Source organism: Xiphophorus hellerii, chromosome 6 (assembly GCF_003331165.1).
Source record: "Xiphophorus hellerii strain 12219 chromosome 6, Xiphophorus_hellerii-4.1, whole genome shotgun sequence".
Taxonomy (NCBI): Eukaryota; Metazoa; Chordata; class Actinopteri; order Cyprinodontiformes; family Poeciliidae; genus Xiphophorus; species Xiphophorus hellerii.
Window position 1 is genome coordinate 24,495,716 of NC_045677.1, and position 18,430 is coordinate 24,514,145.

At 37.9% G+C, this 18,430-nt stretch overlaps 1 protein-coding gene across 3 annotated transcripts in view; it reads right to left on the bottom strand.

Moving 5' to 3' along the window:
• Positions 1-18,430, bottom strand: part of tep1 (telomerase-associated protein 1) — a 38,380-nt gene that overhangs the window by 6,497 nt on the left and 13,453 nt on the right. For all 3 annotated transcript variants that reach the window (XM_032566012.1, XM_032566010.1, XM_032566013.1), the window contains exons 16-45: positions 18,076-18,194; positions 17,916-17,990; positions 17,104-17,244; positions 16,739-17,030; positions 15,790-15,911; positions 15,601-15,714; positions 15,077-15,194; positions 13,957-14,145; positions 12,801-12,988; positions 12,573-12,720; positions 11,850-12,029; positions 11,678-11,770; positions 11,463-11,598; positions 10,802-10,961; positions 9,639-9,772; positions 9,464-9,552; positions 9,229-9,343; positions 8,044-8,070; positions 7,733-7,943; positions 7,442-7,562; positions 6,702-6,826; positions 6,514-6,613; positions 6,072-6,227; positions 4,773-4,988; positions 4,355-4,411; positions 3,546-3,681; positions 2,345-2,596; positions 1,537-1,688; positions 1,317-1,424; positions 382-486 (exon numbers count right to left, since the gene is read on the bottom strand). In XM_032566012.1, coding sequence (XP_032421903.1) covers positions 382-486; positions 1,317-1,424; positions 1,537-1,688; positions 2,345-2,596; positions 3,546-3,681; positions 4,355-4,411; positions 4,773-4,988; positions 6,072-6,227; positions 6,514-6,613; positions 6,702-6,826; positions 7,442-7,562; positions 7,733-7,943; positions 8,044-8,070; positions 9,229-9,343; positions 9,464-9,552; positions 9,639-9,772; positions 10,802-10,961; positions 11,463-11,598; positions 11,678-11,770; positions 11,850-12,029; positions 12,573-12,720; positions 12,801-12,988; positions 13,957-14,145; positions 15,077-15,194; positions 15,601-15,714; positions 15,790-15,911; positions 16,739-17,030; positions 17,104-17,244; positions 17,916-17,990; positions 18,076-18,194 — 4,179 coding nt within the window. The remainder of the gene's footprint in view (positions 1-381; positions 487-1,316; positions 1,425-1,536; positions 1,689-2,344; positions 2,597-3,545; positions 3,682-4,354; positions 4,412-4,772; positions 4,989-6,071; positions 6,228-6,513; positions 6,614-6,701; positions 6,827-7,441; positions 7,563-7,732; positions 7,944-8,043; positions 8,071-9,228; positions 9,344-9,463; positions 9,553-9,638; positions 9,773-10,801; positions 10,962-11,462; positions 11,599-11,677; positions 11,771-11,849; positions 12,030-12,572; positions 12,721-12,800; positions 12,989-13,956; positions 14,146-15,076; positions 15,195-15,600; positions 15,715-15,789; positions 15,912-16,738; positions 17,031-17,103; positions 17,245-17,915; positions 17,991-18,075; positions 18,195-18,430) is intronic.

The window sequence follows — 18,430 nt, forward strand, 5'->3', positions numbered from 1 at the left end:
GAAACACCTGTAAGACAAACTTTTAACAAAATAACAGAAGCAATAGGCAAAAATTATCGACCTCACTTTAATTTTTCGGCTTTATTGTTTCTTCCTGCCTTTTTCTGGTTTTATTGAAGACAGTGGGTGAAGAAAGGCTAAGCTCTGGTGCAACAGTTCACCCGTTCCTTCCTCATGGTAGAATGTGCTTCCATTGTTATGTCATCACCATTAGATCAGTATAAAACGGTCTTCAAACAATATTATCGTTTATGGCAATAATTTTTCAGACAATTAATCGCTCAGCAAAATTTGTTATCGGCCTGAGAAGCAATAAGGCATGTACTGTATATGCTTCATCCACACGCCAAATTATAAACTCTGAGTTCATAATTTGCTCACCAGGCAGCAGACGGAGGTCAGCGGATTCCTCCAGGAGATTTCTTTGAGATGCGAACCGGATTCCAGGTCCCAAAAACAAAGCCTCCCGTCATTTGATGAGCTTATCTAGAAGAAAACACAAGAAAGCCAAGAGAAAATACGTAAATATGTAAGGAGATTTTTTAATGCCCAGTTCAGAATATTGGAGAGATACAATCAGTGTACTCAGAGTCGGGCAGCAAATAGTTACAACTACGTGAGTAACTTTTGAAAAATAAAAAAATATATACTTTTAGGGAGTATTTTTACAATACAGAGTAATTTTTTATATGAAGTGTCTCCACTCTTGAGTAAAATTTCTGGATTTTCTACCCACTGAATGAAAAACATGTTTTAACCAAAAGTTTGACAGAGATATTTCTACAAATAACTTTGTTGCTGTTTGTTTTTCTTTTCCAGAGAAAGTACTCCCAGTTCACTGCTTCTGCGTTTTTCTGTCTTCCAAATGTTTGTTGTCTAAATAATCATGCTGAGTTTTTCTTTTAAGGGGTTTCCTTTTTTTTAAGCTCGCAGTTGGCGGTACGATGGCGTGTTAGTAAAAAGAAGAAAAAACAAATTTCTGCCGAAAGAAATTGCAGAAATGTCCTTGTTTTTTCACGAAAAGTTTGAATAGACAAAGATTTGCTTGAAAAAACATCTCAGAAATGTTCTAGAAAAAAAAAAACAGTTTTAAAAGTCAAAAATGATCAACTTTTCAAACAAAGAAGTTTTTGAAAACTAAGTTGTTTTTTTAGAAAATGTTCAAATATTCAAACTCAGTATTTTCTTTTTTTACTACTCTTTCTTTTCCTTCTGTCTGCAACAAGCCGTCGTACGACAGATACAGAATTTAGCCAAACAGTTTTCCAGATAGAGTCAGAAGGGGAATAGTTCATTTGGAGCGGAGGTGAACTCACAGCGCAGTCGGGAGTCCAGGCGCAGCCGGTGATCCAATCTCTGTGAGCGTTGGGGAACGATTTCAGCCGAGCTGCTTGATTTGGGTCGGCGCTCCAAACCATCAAAGCCTGAAAACAAACCCAGGTACCATCAGAACACAAATACTGCTTTGAAACTGAACATCGGACATGACGATGTGTGAATTAAAGGTCGGCTGACTAAACGATCTGAAGGGGTCACCTGATCTTTTCCACCTGACAGCAGCCGCGACCCGTCGGGACTGAACGCCAAGCAGGTGATTCCTCCCTGGTGGCCGCGCAGCAAAGCCTTCGCCTTCGGTTTGGAGGCGTCGGTCAGATCCTTCAGAGGCGTCAGCGCGATGCTGAAATCGTCTGTTTCAGGTGGAAACAGTGAGATTATATGTATGGGTGCACCGATTGTTGTTTTCTGGCCGATAAAGATCTGTTGATTCTGGTTTTGGTCTATAACATTCTTTTTTTAATCTGAAATGTCGCTAAGTACAGTATGAAAGTCGGTTAGTTGGTAACAGAGTTGGTAACTGCAAACGTGCAGACATGACCTGATGCTGGTCAAACTCTCAAAATTAAGGAAATCGGTGCCGATAAATCGGCCATCGGTTCAACTAATTATAATAACTAGCTCATATACCTCGTTGAAAAGTTACTTGTAAGTTAGTTTGGTCTAATTTCAAGCGTACTAAAATATCTGGAAACTAAACCATAAATACCTGGTAAGATTTTGTGTTTTTGCAGTGAAACAAACCTTTAATTTAGCACTTAATCAAATGGATGATTAAATAAAATTTATTCATTTAAGAAAACTAATTTGAGGCCCAGCTGAACTTTTTTTCCTTTGTTTTTGTTTCGACTTTTCATGGCGCCCCCAAAGCCATGAAGCCCTGAGCAACCGCCATAATCGCCTAGATCAGACTCACAGGAACCAAACAGGCATTTTTTCACTGATATTAACTGATTTTAAGTAGAAATCATAACTCAAATGAAACTTAAAGTGTAACTGTGGGTTTTACCTGAAGCTGAAGCCAGAACCGTCGAGTTCTGCCTCATCGCCAGGATGCTGCCGGTTTGCATCCCGATCGTCCTCAGGTGTTTCAGGCCTTCAACAACTCCCTCCTCTCCTTCGATTTTCCTCCACAGCCTCAAATGTTTGTCGCTTCCTCCAGAAACCAGCAGCTCCGGCCCGCTCCGCTCCGGGTCCTCGGGAACCCACAGCAGGCAGTTCACGGACACCCCGAGGTCCGTGGAGGCCCAAATCTTTTCACCTGCAACGACGACAAAAAGTCGTTACAAAGTAAATTTCATCAATTTATGCTGAAGTTACCCCACATGATCCATACTGATGAATTATTTAAATCACTCATCTTTATTTTTTATTAAAACTAAGTTTTACTTTCTTTTAAACAGTTTTAAGAGATTGTTTTACAGCAATTTTCTTCTTTACAAATTACTCTTGAAAATAATTTTAAATAATTTTCAGAAATTTAATTGTACAAATCAAGTTTTGCTTTCATATTAACAACTTTAAAATGTCATTTCAGAGAATGCTAAAATGTTCTTTTTCTAAAAACTGTACACTTTAGGTTTGTTTTAAATAACTTTATTCTACAAACTGTCATTTTACAGTGTGCTGTCAATATCCTTCTTAGGAATTGGACACTTAATGTTTATTTATTTTTTTAGAATTTTCAGAAATGTAATTCTAAATTACACAATTACACTAAATTCACTTACATATATACAATTTGCTATTATATGAAAATCGTTTTTTATAAATTGCCAAAAACTTTTTTCTTTTTTGTTTTCACTGTTTATTTTACCTAATTTTCAGAAATGTGATTCTGCAAAGTTTCAAATAAAAAGGTCATTTTACAGTTTCCCATCGAGATATTTGTTAAAATTGACATTTATTTTGATATTTTTCAATAATTTAATTCTACAAACCACATTTCACTTACATTTAAACAGTTAAATCATTTTACAGTATGCTATCGAGTTATTTTTGACAATCAACGTTTTCTTTAAATAATTTTCAGAGATTTAATTGTATAACCCAAGTTTTATTTTCACATAAACGGTTTTAACGGGACATTTTTCCAGGCGGCATCAAGATCTAATCTGATTTAGCTAAAACAAGTCGTGTTTTCAAATTAAAAATCACATTTTCTCTCCTCTTAGATAAACCATTTGCTCGTCTGTTAAATTAAAGCTCACCTGAATCAGTCCTGAAGAGTTTGATGCCGTCGCCGTGGTAACCCACAGCAGCGTAGTCGCCGCTCACCGCCACGCAGAGCGCGGCCGGGTCCGATGTTGCACATTTAGGCTTTTTGTGAGGAGGCTCCAACTCACACTTAAAATAAAAACAACAACAACAATAATTTGAAAAGAACGAAGATAAAACTTCTGTTTTGAAACGCTAAAACTTAACGAAACGACTTTATCCTTAATCCAAACACTAAATGGACCAAGTCTGCAAACACAACACAGCTTTAAAACTTTAGCTATAAAGGATAAGAGATAAGTAATGTTTTTAACTATATATTTAAAAAATGATGTTTAGTCATTTTTTCTGTTTTTTTCATAGAACATTTGCACTGAACTTCCACAGAATGACACTAAAAGTAGAAGTTATATTCTTTAGATTTATTTGTCTTGTAATCAGTTTGGACACTAAATGTGTTTTTTTTAATAGCTATATCAAATAATAAACTGTTTTTACTATCTTTTGGTAAAGGTTCTCAAGTTTTCAAAAATAACACATTTTCTCAAGTAAATATTTATTAAAAATGAGTTTTTTTTTCTTCCAAAAGCAACATAAACATAAGCAATATTTGCTTGCTTTATTTAACTGGATTGAGGAAGAAATTGGCTTCTTTTAATTGATAAAGTTGCAGACTTCTGATCTAGTTTTAATCTTCAATTTGGGATGTTTATAAACGGAGCTAAAATATAATACAGTAGTTATAACTTCAAATTAATTTAATGCCCAGAAAAACATTATTTATGTAAAAATATTAGCTTACTTCATCACTTTTTAAAGCAGCGACTGAGCGACCAAGTCCTCCTGACCAGAGGTGGAGCTGTTTCACAAACGAAGAGAGACGATCATTAATGTTTTAATGTATGACGGAGTATTAGGGCCACTAAGGAAAAATAAAATTATGAGAATAAACATGTACAAGAATAAATTCATAATATTGTAATAAGTTGTATGAGAGTAGTGATAATATTACGAAAAAAAAGTCTAAATAATACAAAAGTAAAGTCATAATAATATGAGAATATATAATATTTTGAAAATAAAGTCAAAATATTATGACTTTATTCTCGTAATTTTATTTTTTTTATTTTCTTAGTGTGGCCATAATACTCCATCACATCATTGCGGTTTTAAAATTTCGCATTCATCTTATTGCAGCAAATTGAACCTGATTGCCTCACGTTGTGATCGGAGCCGGCGCTCAGCAGCATGGCGCCGTCCTCCAGGAAGGCGAGCGTCTCCGCGGCGCCGCTGTGAGCCTGGAAGACGCCCACGCAGGTGGAGGTGGACACCGACCAGAGCCTCACCTGTCCGGACACGCAGCCGGAGCAGAGCATGGAGGAGGAGGACGGGGAGAAACAGAGGCTGCGCACCGATCGCTGGTGGCCGCACAGCGACTGAGGGAAAAACACAAAATATACCGCTACGTTTTAGTCCGACTTTCTGGTTTATCCTAAAATGATAAATATCTAAAACAGATTCACAGTTTTTGTGTGTTTGAACAGTTCTTCATTCACTTTTCCTTCAATAAAACTCAAACAATTTTCAAACTTTCCCACAACTACAACTTGGAGAGAAAAACAACACAAACCAACTAAAGAAAGTCAGTTTCAATCCAACATTATATTTGATAATTTAATACTGTAAGCTAAAATATAACCAAATTTTATGTTTTGAAATGTTTCTCTCAAACACAGAAAATACCTGACAAATCTGAAAACAAAACACTAATTTGATTAAGAAAATAAATCCTCCCTCCTTAGGGTGCTACCCCGGCGACCCGACCCCGGATAAGTGGAAGATGGATGGATGGATGGATGGATGGATGGATGTTCCAATTTAATAAGATTATCTAACTTTTTAACGCCAATTACAAATATCAATAAATAATTGAGTCATTAATAATCATAAATATTCATTACACTGAAACAATCCAAACAAACCTTGTTGAGGTGAATGACCTTCCTGCTCAAATTAAATGTTTAAACACAATTTACAAAATAGTTATGAAACATAAATCAATAAAAAAAAAATGTTCTTGCTAAGTTTTCTGAAATTTACCAAATACAAATTATTTTGCTAATTCTATCTGAGCTAAAACAAGAAAAGTTTTAGTCGGATTTAATTTCAGTGAGGAAAAAAAACCCTGAAAATATTTGATTTCAACTATAAATCACGTTTTCCAAATATAGGCTTTTAATCAAACGTTAAATTTAATCTTATTGCGAAATAAACAACCCAAGACTTTAAACAAAACAAATCATTTTCTAGGATTTCAAGCACCAGTACAAAACCTGAATATATTATAAAGGTTCAAGCATCAACACGATTTGATCATTTATACATTTTTAAGCAATTTTCTATTGAATAAAAACATAAAAATGCTGGAAAATTAGAAAATTTCAATATTTACCCATAAAAGATCAAAAACAACTTGGATTTTAAATCATTTGCAGCTCTGCTGTCAATATAAAACTTACAGTTTCTATTTTATTCTGCAGCCAATTCCACACTGTAACGTTTCCATCCCAGCATCCCGCAGCCAGCAGGTGACCCTCTGGGTCAAAGGTCACACAGTTGAAGGGGCTGGTGCTGGACAGAGAGGCTACTTCGTTAGCTTTAGCTGAAGACCAAACCTAAGAAACAGAAAGTTTGATTCAGAAAAAAGGAGAATGTTGGAGACCTGTCTGGAGTCAAACATGCGAGTAAAAACGTTTTCTGCGTCGACACATTTCAGGTTTTTTTCTTAGAACAAAAAAACACTTTCCCACCTCGGAAAAGTTCACTTTTTAATAGATTTAGTTGAACCCAAGGCTCCTCTGCCACTCTCAGGATGTTATTTTGAGTTAATTGTTGCTGCCTAAAACCAATAGATAAGCACAGCGGCATTTTGGGTTTTAATTAAACGAAAAGAAGACCAACTTTCAGCGTGAGGTCAAGGGACACAGTTGCGAGGTGTTTCCTGTCCGGAGTGATGTCACTCGCCGTTATCGTATTGGTGTGGCCGTCAATCAAAGCCGTCCTGCAACAACAAGAAATTACTCACAATTTAAGTCACATAAAATAGTAACTATAAATAAATGTTTAAATGGTCTCAGCTCTCCTCCCACCTGCATCCGTTCTGGACGTCCCACACCTCCAGTCTCCCGTCGAAGGAAGTGGAAACGAGCTGCGCGTCGTTCAGGAAGACACAGCTGGAGACGCCGTCGCAGCTGCTCACCAGCGACTTCACTTCCTGTTCACAGGACGGAGGAAATCCTTACAGTTAATCCTCACAAGGAAGAGTTGGGATGACTGTTCTCATAATGTTACAATTTTATTCTCATGATTTTTCTCATATTATCAATCAAGTTTATTTCCAAAGCACATTTCAGCATCGAGGCGCTTTACACAATAAAAACCCCAAATTAAAAAGTTACAAAGGAAACATCACACAGTCAATAACTGAATAAACATTACATTTTTATGAGTACCATCACCAAAATCATAAAAATCTAATATGTTGGTCAATGTTTCATTTATTATGGTTCAAAAGAAACTCTAAACAGGTGGGTTTTTGTCTTGATTTAAAGGAATATGACTTTATTCTTGTACAAGTTTATTCTCTTAATATTATGACTTTTTTCTGAATATTCTGAATTTATCTCGTAACATTTTGACCATTCTCACAGTTTTATTTAATTTTAAAATTCTTTTTAGTATGGCCCTAATATTCTGCCGTATGAGGGAGAGCCGTGAAATACAAGCATATAAAATAAAGAGACCTGCTCTACAGAAATACTGGAAATACTGTATAAGACTGTATTTTGTGGCAGGATTGCCAGAGATAATCTGAATATAATCTCAGTACCTGTCCAGTTTGTGCGTTGACAAAGTGCAGCGTTCCCTGTCCGGTACCAACCACAACCAGCTGTTTGTCCGGACTCAGAACCACACAGGTTGGTTCGGAGGAGAAGGTTGACACCAGCGAACTGAGGTCAAACACAAAAAACTCAATCTTTACAAAAAAACCTCAACAATAATATGTTCTTTAAATAATCTAATAAAAAACAAAGCTGCTTGCAGACTTTAGTTTCTAATTATAAGCTAGTTGCACTGAGGCGAAGGCGTCTCTAACTGCAACCATAAAAATAAAGTTTACGTCATTTCTGGAGCGTTGCCTACGCTGCTGTTCAGACACTCGATCACCCGGACTCCGCGTTTCCCCTCCAGGCCTGCAGCCCAGATGTGAGCTGATGTTTCCGGAGGCTCGTTAAGCGCCTGCTGGACGAAAAGCGCCGGCCACATGGAGAGCGTTGAGGTGTGGCGCTTCAGGAAACCGCGACAGTCGTCCAGATGTTTATCCAGGTCAGCTGATGGAAGAAAGGTGACATGAGCGATGAAATGTTTCGGGAACAAAACTTCATATCCCGTGGTCAAATTATTTATAACAGTTTTTCTTAAAAGACTTACAGTGAGGTGTATTTTTGGGCTGTTTATCTAAAGAGAGAGAGAGAAACATTTAAGAGAAAAGACCAATTATCAATCAATAACCAAAGAAAAACAAATCTGATTGTTAAACCTCATTTATAAATCAAATTAAAGGGGATGTATTATGCTTCTTTGAACATAATACATTTACATATTTACACTCGAGCGTGAAAATGGCTGCAAACAGACGCTTAATTATACAGCCGTACATCTTTGAAAAGCAGAACTGGAGCCTCCTGCATAACGAGAAAGAAAACAGCAAAAGCTTTCTGGATGGTAAGTCAACACCAAACAATTTGTCTTTTCCAGCAGCCATTGTACCGCGCATACAGCGATAAAACCAGCTGACCAAACCTGCTGGAGGTCAGCTGGGGTTGCTCGGTAACGGACTGTACCTGCTGATTTGTGATGTTCCATTCAGAAGGTTTTTGAAACAGCTCATTTTCCAGACACTAAAAAACATTAACTTATTACCAAAACATGGCTGTGTGGGTTTTTTAGGGTGTTTTCACACCCGATAGTTCTGCAGACTCGGTTAGATTCTTGAACAAAGTTGCAACGCTTGTTACATTTTCAGCTGCTCTATTTCAAACTAACCAAACTAACTGATAAAACTTGTTCCCCTCCTCGCCTGCGGTGGCGCTGCACCAAGAACCATTGAAGGAAACAATATGAAAACCTCAGAAAAACACAACTTTCTTTGTCACAAAAGTGGAATAAATGAAGTATTGTCAGTAGGATTTCTTCTTTGTCTTTGGTAAAAGACCACAAGCCATTTCTCCTTGAAGCAACAGATTCTCACATTGGTTTAGGTTGTTTTACCCAGAATTCTCTATGCTGTAGTCCACTTCCTGTTTTTGGAGCGGTCTCCGGTCCACTTGGCATTCAACTGCACCAGAATTCACTTCAACCGAACTGAGACTGAGGTATGCAAGCAAACCAAAGTTCGCTTTTTTGGTCTAATCTCACATTCACACCTCCCAAAACAAACCAGACTTTCTAGTAAAACAAACCAGAGTTGGATTAAAACGGATTAAACTGCGCTGATGTGAGGTTGTTTTTAGAGTCAGCTGAAACTCCAATTTAAAGTACAAAAACTAAAAAAGTGAATTTTGCGTAATAAGTCCCCTTTAATCCTTTTCTGTCATTATCTTAATTCATTCTCACCATGCAAGTCGTACGTCTCCAGCAGGTGGTGAAGGAGGCCGTGGCTCACATTGGCATGCAGGAAATAATAATTGGAGAGAAGCGAATCAAGAGCCCTCTGCTGTCCAATCTGAATCTATACGAGTCCAAACAAAAGCAACAAGGAGTTAAAAGTGCTTTTTCTTTGAACAGGAGTTATGAAATATGCATATAAATAAATATGTTGTTTTGTTGTAGCGTTTAAAAGTGAACAAACCAAGCTTGATGGCAGATGCATGAGCGCATCGGCTTCAGAGTGAAGGAAAGAGTCGTTTCCCTCAGGGTCAGCCGTCGCCCACAGATAACCTGTTCAATCAGAAACATTAGAGCGCATTAAAAATAACAAAAAATAGCTGGTATGCTTATTTAAGGAATGATGGTTTTTGGTTTACCGGCCAGAACAAGGTGAGCTCTGTATCTTTCGGTTTCTGTTGGGAGGAAAAATCCCTCAAAGCCTCTTTTCACCTCTGGGTTGCTTAGAGCCAAAAGGTCGTTGGTGTATTGGCAATGAGACGGAGCAGTCAGGCTGCAGGAAAAGGTCCAAACAGAGAGAAAAACACAACCTTACAGCACCAAAATGTCAATACATCCTTCTCAATTTAAATCTGTAAATATTTAGCAAAGGATTTATCACAAAAACCATTTAAATAATAATTTTAATAAAAGGTCAAGATGTGAAAAGGACACTAAGTATTTCAATTTAAAAAGTGTTTAATCCTCTGATTGCATATGTGGGCATATTTAGGTCAGAAATGTTCTGGAAGCTTCTCTGATCAACAAAGATCAAAACTAATTAATCTGATGTCAATTTTATCTTTTTCAGTCTTTTTCTTTTATTATTATTTCTTTTTAAAACAGTCAAATTGCATTTGTACACCAGGTCAAATGGAGGTCAAGGATTTCTAACTAAAAGATCCAAGAAGTTCTGATCATATAAAAAAAATTACATTAAAAAATTTACGAACCATTTCTTGTAAAATAAAATAAAATAATTTTTTTAAGTTTTAATTTTAATTAATTAATTTATTTATTTTCTTTTATTAAAAACAATTACACTAAGACCAAATTACACCTTCAGTCCAGTGAAACAAAATTTGCTTAGAGCCACAAAAACTGAATAACTTTGTTCTTATAATACCTACTATAGGAAATTCGTTAAGATTTTTTAATTAACTTGAATAAAGTTTTAGATTTATCACATTTCCTTCAATATAACATTTGACTTTTTAACACAAGGAAATATAAATTACAAAAAACTGCATGTAGTTTGACACTTGTATAATGTTATATAATGTGGGAATATTTCCTGCACTATTAGTGTAATTCTTTGTGGCCTTTGAAAACTGCTAAACATTTTTATTTACCTTTATATTTTAAAATATTGTGCAATTCTTTGGTCAAAGTCACTAAAAGCCACATTTGGCTCCGGAGCAGCAAGTTGCAGATCGATGGGTTGGACTTTTCTAACTTTTCCACAGTAAATTTTATTCTACTGTAACTAAAGTTTATATTTTAAAGCTTATTTACTCGTTAATAGCAGTAGATGGCGCTGTACCTTTGTAAATTCTGCACAATGCGGGTGAAAACTGCCATGGGAACCCGCCCTTTGGGCTTCCTGGAGAGCTGCAGCACCTCCTCCCATGAGACCTGGCCGTCCGGTGAAGACAGGTTGTTACACGTGTTCAGTACAGAGTACAGGTCTCTCTCCTTCAAACCTGCAGATAAAGAGGAAAACACAAACAGACCAGAATGAATCCTTTCTCTAAGTCAAGATTCACACTTCTGAGAAAGTTTGGAAATGGTCCCAGTCAGATGTCGCTGTAATGAAATCATTTATGAACAGAACATTATTTCTTGTTTTTGTTCATGGCACAAAAACAAGAAATATTTCAGTTTTTGTGCAAATTCTGAGGTAGATGCCTCATAATTTCAGCTGCAGGATTCTTTACAGACAATACATTGTTGTGGGTTGTGAAACTGAAAGAGTGATAGCCAGGTCGTTGAAGTCAAAGGTCATGGTTCTGAATCGGAAATCGATCCACTGTGACCTCTGGAGGTCAGACTTCAACCTCCAGCAGTGACCCTTAAGGCTGCATTTTTTTAAAGATTAAGCAAACTACAAAAACAAGCATACAAATGTAAATTATTGCTCTTGTTTTAATTTATTGTGTGATTAATTGATTTATTGTTTATTATGACATGTTGCAGAACTTTACCGTTTTTGCTGACAGCGAGAGCTGCGAGGCTCAGACGGAGTCCAGGTATGTCTCTGTACTGGTTGCAGAGTCTCTCCAGGCTGGACTGGACCAGCAGACTCAGAGACTGAGGCAAACCCTGCAGAGTTTCCTTCAGCTGAAACACATAAACACTGCATGCTCTCACTCCCATCATCTCCTCAGGTTACGAAATAAACCTAAATATGAGTCTATACCTTTTCAAAGGAGGCAAAGTTCTTCAGGTCTTCACAGGCCAGGTGCAGGTAGAGCGGACTCACAGCTCCTTTCTTTGTTATTAATGTCTGGAGCTGAATTTATAGCACAGTTTTCCAGTAAAAACAAGTTCCAGTAACATTCAGAAAGAGACAGAGGATGTAAAATCAGAACCTGGTTGTTAAATGCAGAGTCACTGAGCTTCTTTCCAAAAACATCCAGCTCCTTCTGAACAATCTCCCTCTTATCCGGCATGCTGAGCTGCCCCAGAGGAAACGGCTCGGCTCCTTTTTTCTTGGCTAAAGTTTGCAGCAGAGGTGAACCGGACGCGACGCTCAGCACCAAGCAGACACCCTGAAGACAAACAACTAAATATTTATATATCTAATGTCCAACTAAATAATTTTACTCTCAGTTTTAATCGTTTTGTAGGGCTCGAAAATATGCTGGAAAAACGTATCACGATATAAGTGTTTCATATCAATCTGTATCGATAATTATTGATTCGTTTTTGTTTCAAAAATTTGAAATACAATCAAACTGGTGGGACGACCTTTTCCTGTTTTATTCAGTTTTCTCTCCACACAGTTGCTTTTTACTTTTAAGCAGTTATGAGTCACGGTGACGAAACCTTAAACTGCTACTGCGCCGGTTACTGAACAAGTCGTTGCTAAGTAACCAAAGAGTGAGTAGTTTATTTTACCAACTTCACTAAGTTGGCAGAGTTGGGTTGAGGAGTTAAAGTCTTTCCTCAGCCTGAATCTCCCAGAATGCTGTGCGGCTCTGAACCGAAGTTCAGTGAATATTCTGTCAGATGTATTATTTATTGATATAGATCGTGTATCTATAGCGATATATACTGTTGTTGATTTATTGTCCTGTTCTCTTGTAACCAACCTGAGGAAGCAGCTGTGGGATCCAGTCAGAGCTAAACTGTCCTTTGCCATCCTGGACCAGATCCACTCCATCAACCAGAACCACCAGAGGTTTATTATTATTCTTCTTCCTTTCACTCAGAGTGGAGTGAAACTCCGACAGCAAGTCCCTAATGTATCCAAAATTAAAAGGTTAAAACAGATGGAAAGAACTGCTGGTGCAGAAACTCTCTATGTAGGAGTTTCTTACTTGTACAGGTGAGGAAGAGGTGATTCCTCCTCTGTGTGTTTATTGTTTCTGAGCCACTGAGCAAGGCATCGGAGGAGGTTTTCCACGGAGCGCGCCGACTGGCTGGCAGCTGTGGAGTAAGAGATGACGTCGCAGTGGAGGTTCGTTTTGGATTTCAGTCCAGTTCGAAGGGAATCTGCCAGAGCAGCCTGACAGTAGGGAATAAATGCAGGAATATTTGGTTTAACAGCGATAAAGACAAACAACTAGGATACATTTACAAATCATTTTACTGAAAAAGATGTTTCCTTGTGATCTATTTGGCTTCAAGTTTACACTTGGGCTGAATGTCTAAGAAGTTGATCAATCACAGAATAAAATAGATACATAAAATAATACAGCTGTTTTTCTAATACTTAGAACAATAGTGAGTTTAAAGGGGACCTATTATGCAAAATTCACATTTTGCACATTTTTTGTACTTCCATTCGAGTCTCAACTGCTTTTAGAAATAAAGTGAATAAATAAATAAAAAACACCTGGAGGTTGTTTTTTTGACAATAAGTTAATGCTTTTTGTGTGTGGAAAATAAGCCGTTTCAAAAACCTCCTGATTGTTGAGTCATACTGAACGGTCGCTGAGCCGTTACCTAGCAACCCCAGCGGAGTTCTGCCCGTCACCTAGCAACGCAAGATGAGCTCCTGCATGTTTGTTCAGCTGATTTTGTTGCTGAAACTTCTTGCTGCATTCTTGTTGGTTGCATAGGGGGCTCCACTTCTGCTTTTCAAAGATGTGTGGTTGTATAATTGCGCATCTGTTTGCAGCCATTTTCATTTCAAAATAAGCAGAACTGAATAGACTAAATTCTCATCATCCAAGAATGATTTCGTGCAGAAAATGTAACGAACATGTTCTGTTCAGCTCATAAACTGTTGAAGCATAATTAGTCACCTTTAAGGTTTTCTTTATTTTGTGCCTCTAACTAGTGGACTTCATTTAATCAGACAGGAAATTGCCCAGGAGAGAAAATGCCACTCAAATAGAACTGAAAGCCTTATATGGATCCACAAATATTGATATTTTATTGTCATCACCATGTCTTCATAAGCTGTTTGTAATTCTGCCCCCGTCCTTTTAACATGATCTGGATTCAAACCACCTGAGGATGTAAATTTACCATGAAGACAGTTTTCCCTTCTCCAGGTCCTCCTTCTATCACCACCATTCCTCCCTTGTTTTGGACCCGCTCCACGGTCCCCACAGCATTCGACAGCAGCTTTGTCCTGCCGAAGAACTGCCTCTGCAGCGCCCCCTGGTGGACCTCCTGCTCTGAAACCTCCAGAGCAGTCTCTGCCTCCACATCCTCCTGCAAAAAATGGATACTGTCGTATTTCTGTCTAGTTTCTAGTGCAAATATATCAAAAAACTTGAAATAAGGCAAAACAAACTTAAAAGTAACTTTTCGGCAAGATATAGGAGCTTAAAAATAATTTTTAAAAAGTATTAGTTCCACTGGCAGACTTTTAAACTTATAATGAGAAAAATGCCTTCCTTTAAGTAAAATAATCTGCTAGTGAAACTGGTAATTTTTCATCAGTATTAAGACATTATTGACTTAAAACAAGTTGAAAAGTTACCTGTAAGTCAGTTTTGTCTTATTTTAAGTGTACTAAGACATTTGCAGTAGAAACAAGACAAAATACTTGGTAAGATTTTGTGTTTTTATAGTGTACTTACTTAAATTAGTGTGATTTATATCACTAAACTGCACAAAGTCACTGCATTTCATCATATTTTGGAACAAATAGTAGAGAATATGGTAAAGATATAATTTCCAATAACACTCAGTTTAATTCTTTAATTAACATTATTAACTGAAATATGATAAGAATCAAAATTCTTATCATGAAAAGAGATTTCTCACAATAAATGATAAACGATATGATAAATGGCAACCTCTAAATGCAAGGCATGAACATGCCTAAATATGGAAAGCGTGTGTAAGTGGAGAAGACCGTGTTTAAAAGTTAGAGTTATGTGTTGGGGAAAGTCAGATGTTGTACTGGATAGTTTCTAACTGGAAGGGTGTAGAAGAAGCTGTGCTTAAAGAGCTTGAAGGTGACCAAGCTCCAATAAATAACATTAAAATCTGTGAAACAAATAGTAAATAGGCTGAACTTCTTACACTCTCACACTAGAGCCACATTGACAGTCATGCACTAATATCGATAGATGAATGCCTTGCTCAAAGGTACATTGAAGGAAACCAGAAAGTGGATATTTGATCAATTATTTACCTCAACAAACAGCTTCTGAACAGCCAACCAGAGGTCTTCCAGCACAGCTTTCCCAAAGTCCTCCAGCTTTTTCACGTATGGCTTCCCCTCCACAACGCCGCCCCACATACACGAGTAACTATGAGACACAATAAAAGAGTTTAAAACGGAGCTAGAAAAGCTCTTTCTTAGCCATTTCCACAACAAACACTCATTATGCTGATGGTTGCGATGATTTTTGTCTCTTAAGTTTTAAATTATTAACTGTTTTCTAAACAAACATACTTCAAATTCTTAACACAACTTTGCGTTATTTGACTGTATAAAACTTTTAGCTAAAAAAAACAATTTATACATAAAATGGTCACAAGGAATTCACCCAACATCAAATGATTCAGCTCTTTAACATCGTCTGTAGTTTCTATAAAAATAACAGTTTAACACAAACGTTTCGGTTCGATTTGTTTTTCTCACATGCTTCTCATTAAAATGTCTTATGTCATTCACTTAATTCACGTCAGCTCTGTCTACATGTTTGGACTCACTTTTCAGTGATTTTAACTCCGTCATCCAGGAGTCTTCTCTTCAGAGAAGAAAGTTTCTCCTCAGCGTCTTTTGATTCGGCGGCAAAATCGGATCTCCAAGCCACCGGAACGGATCTGGACGCAAAACGGGATCAAAGAGCGGTTAAAGGTGAAACAAACAAGGCTGAACGACTGATGTTTTCTGCTTACTTGATGACGCTTGGATCTCTGAAGTAGCAGAACATCCGCTGCTGAGCGGCGCCGGGGTAAAGAGCCAGGAACTGACGGATCTCCATCTCTGTGATGGAGAGACCGGCTGGAGCAGAAGCCAGCTGCATTTTAAAAATATCGTTATTTACCTGCTTTAGATGAAAATTCAAACTATACACACGTTGCAACGTGATGTCATGTACGCAAGAGCTGCTAGCTGACGCTGACTACACCAGATGTATAAAAAAAGAGAAGCAGCGCTTTTCTACTACTTGCCAACACTATGACAACTGAATAACAAGGCCAGGAAATAGTTTTAATTAAGAAATAGCTAGGGAGCTTTATGCTAGCTTGACTTTGACAACCTTAACATGTAGATGTGCTGCAGAATTTGTTGTGTTTCAGTTCAGTTAAAAAGAAAAGGTGACCCACATATGAACTATAAAATGTAAAGTTGATCCACATGCCAACTCTGACAGATCATTAGCAAAGCACAAGTCTAAATTAGCTAATCATCCACCGCTGTGTTCAGACAATCACTTAATAATCGCAAAATAAACGTCAAGCCTGAAAAAATAAAACTGAATGTTCTGCTCTTTGTGCGGGAAATGTTTCCGTGTTTTTTGGTGGCGAATCCTGATATGTTAGTGGAGCTGTTGTCAGTCAGTTGCTACAGCAACAGGTCTGCGTGTTAGCGTAGCCGACACAAAGAGCGAGAAAAAAGAACATGAGTGGTTCTGCGTTATTCTTCGATGGTGTCTCTGCGTTGTTTTCCTTTTTCTGTGGCGCACTGCACTAAATTACTAAAACCAACATCTCCAGGTTTAATTCATTTACTTGGATTGTTCAACTGCAGCAGCACGGCTACGGACGGCAAGTAAAAAACCCTCCGGATGTAATCAATAACATGCAACGTGTCTATAAAAAGCGTTGGTATGACAGGCCGTACCCAGCTGTACTGCGGCAGGTCTGGAAGGACGGGTCTGGGAGGAACCTGGCCATACCTCTCCCCCAGGATCGCCACCAGCATCTGGCTGTGGCACACCTCCGACAGACACAGCGCCGCGGCCCGCTCCGACTCCTCCTCCGTCACGCCCCAGCGAAGCTCCACCTCCTGCAGGTGGAGGCAGTGGGCGGCGGCGCGGCGGCGGAGCTCGGGGAAGACGCAGCGCACCAGGACGTCCCGTTCGGCGTGCATGTCTCTGAAGGTGGAGGAGATGAACACCCGAACTCCTCTCCATCTAGGAGCAGCAGGAACGTTTAAATATCAAGTAAACATCAACTTTAACCGCTAAATCAGTCGAGAAACTTTACCTGAGCTTCGGGGAGGCTGGCACTGAAACAATGTTTGAAGTCTGTGGTTCTTTGGCTCCGACTGGTGGTGGGATGTTGTACAGTTTGTCTAAATGCTCGACGTGATCCAGCAGCCTGGAAGATCCTCGCTCTGCCACAAATCTGGTAATTTAAAGAACGTTTACTTTGGTTAGCAACCTTCAACTGTTTAATAGTGTTAACCCAAAAGAACTAATCATAAATATTAGTTACACTGAAGCGCATCTAATATTTTCGCTTCAACGAGGGCATTACATGGTCTATAATGGCCTCAGATATTGTATTTATGTTTACATCTTGTTCTATACATACAGTGTTTTAAATAGTTTCTGTATGTTTCTTGTTTGAAATAAAGATATTGGGGTAAAAAGAAAAACAGGATTAGGAAAGGAAAAGTAACTGCTGCATGGACAGCTCCTCTACTTCAAAATAAGAGCGTGAACATAAACATCTATCTACTTGAAGAAATCTGAACAGCCAAAACAAAAACCTCAACACATATCTGTCAAACTTTATTCAATTGAAAGTTTACAAAAAAAGCCAGGTAAGTAAATTAGTGCTTAAGAATGCATCTGGCAAAATAATTTAAAGGGAAGCTAAGTGCTAACGTTTCCAAGTTAGCAAAAGTGCTAAGCTAACAATAACCTATTGGCTCATTAGCGGAGATGAGAATAAAATTAAACTTTTTGTTGTCATGAAAAACTTCAGAATACAGTCTTGGGTAAAAGTGAGTGTAACAAGGTTTTCATATTTGCCTCATTTCCTTTTGGATCTAAACTTTTCTCCATTTTTACCTCAGGATTTGCTCACTGAAGCCCTTCAGCACCACATGGTTTCTGTCATGAGGTTCCTCTGGGAGTCCAACATGGCTGCACAGAACAGAACAGGATGAGTCAGAACCCACACAGCTTCAGAAACGGAAATCAATGCAGAATGGCACATGAAAAAAAATACCTGTCAGATATGAAGATATCGACACCGAGAGCTTTTTTGTTCTTGGTTTTATAGTTCTTGATAGCCCAAACAAGTTCATCATCCAGCCAATTGTGTGCGATTGTGATGATGTTATCCACCTGAGAAGATGGAGAATTTAGTTCTGACGTTATTCAGAATGAAATCCTGGCTACAAACATACAGTCAGACCTGAAGCTGCTGTATAATTTATGCCAGATTGCTGCATTAGGCGAGAACTGCAGGTAAACTAGCATCAAAGTAAACAGGAGCTGTGACTTTTAATGACATTTTTGCATGTATAAGTATTTCAGAAAAGCTATTGGTTTCTATTGGTTTCATTAAAGGTGATTAAATA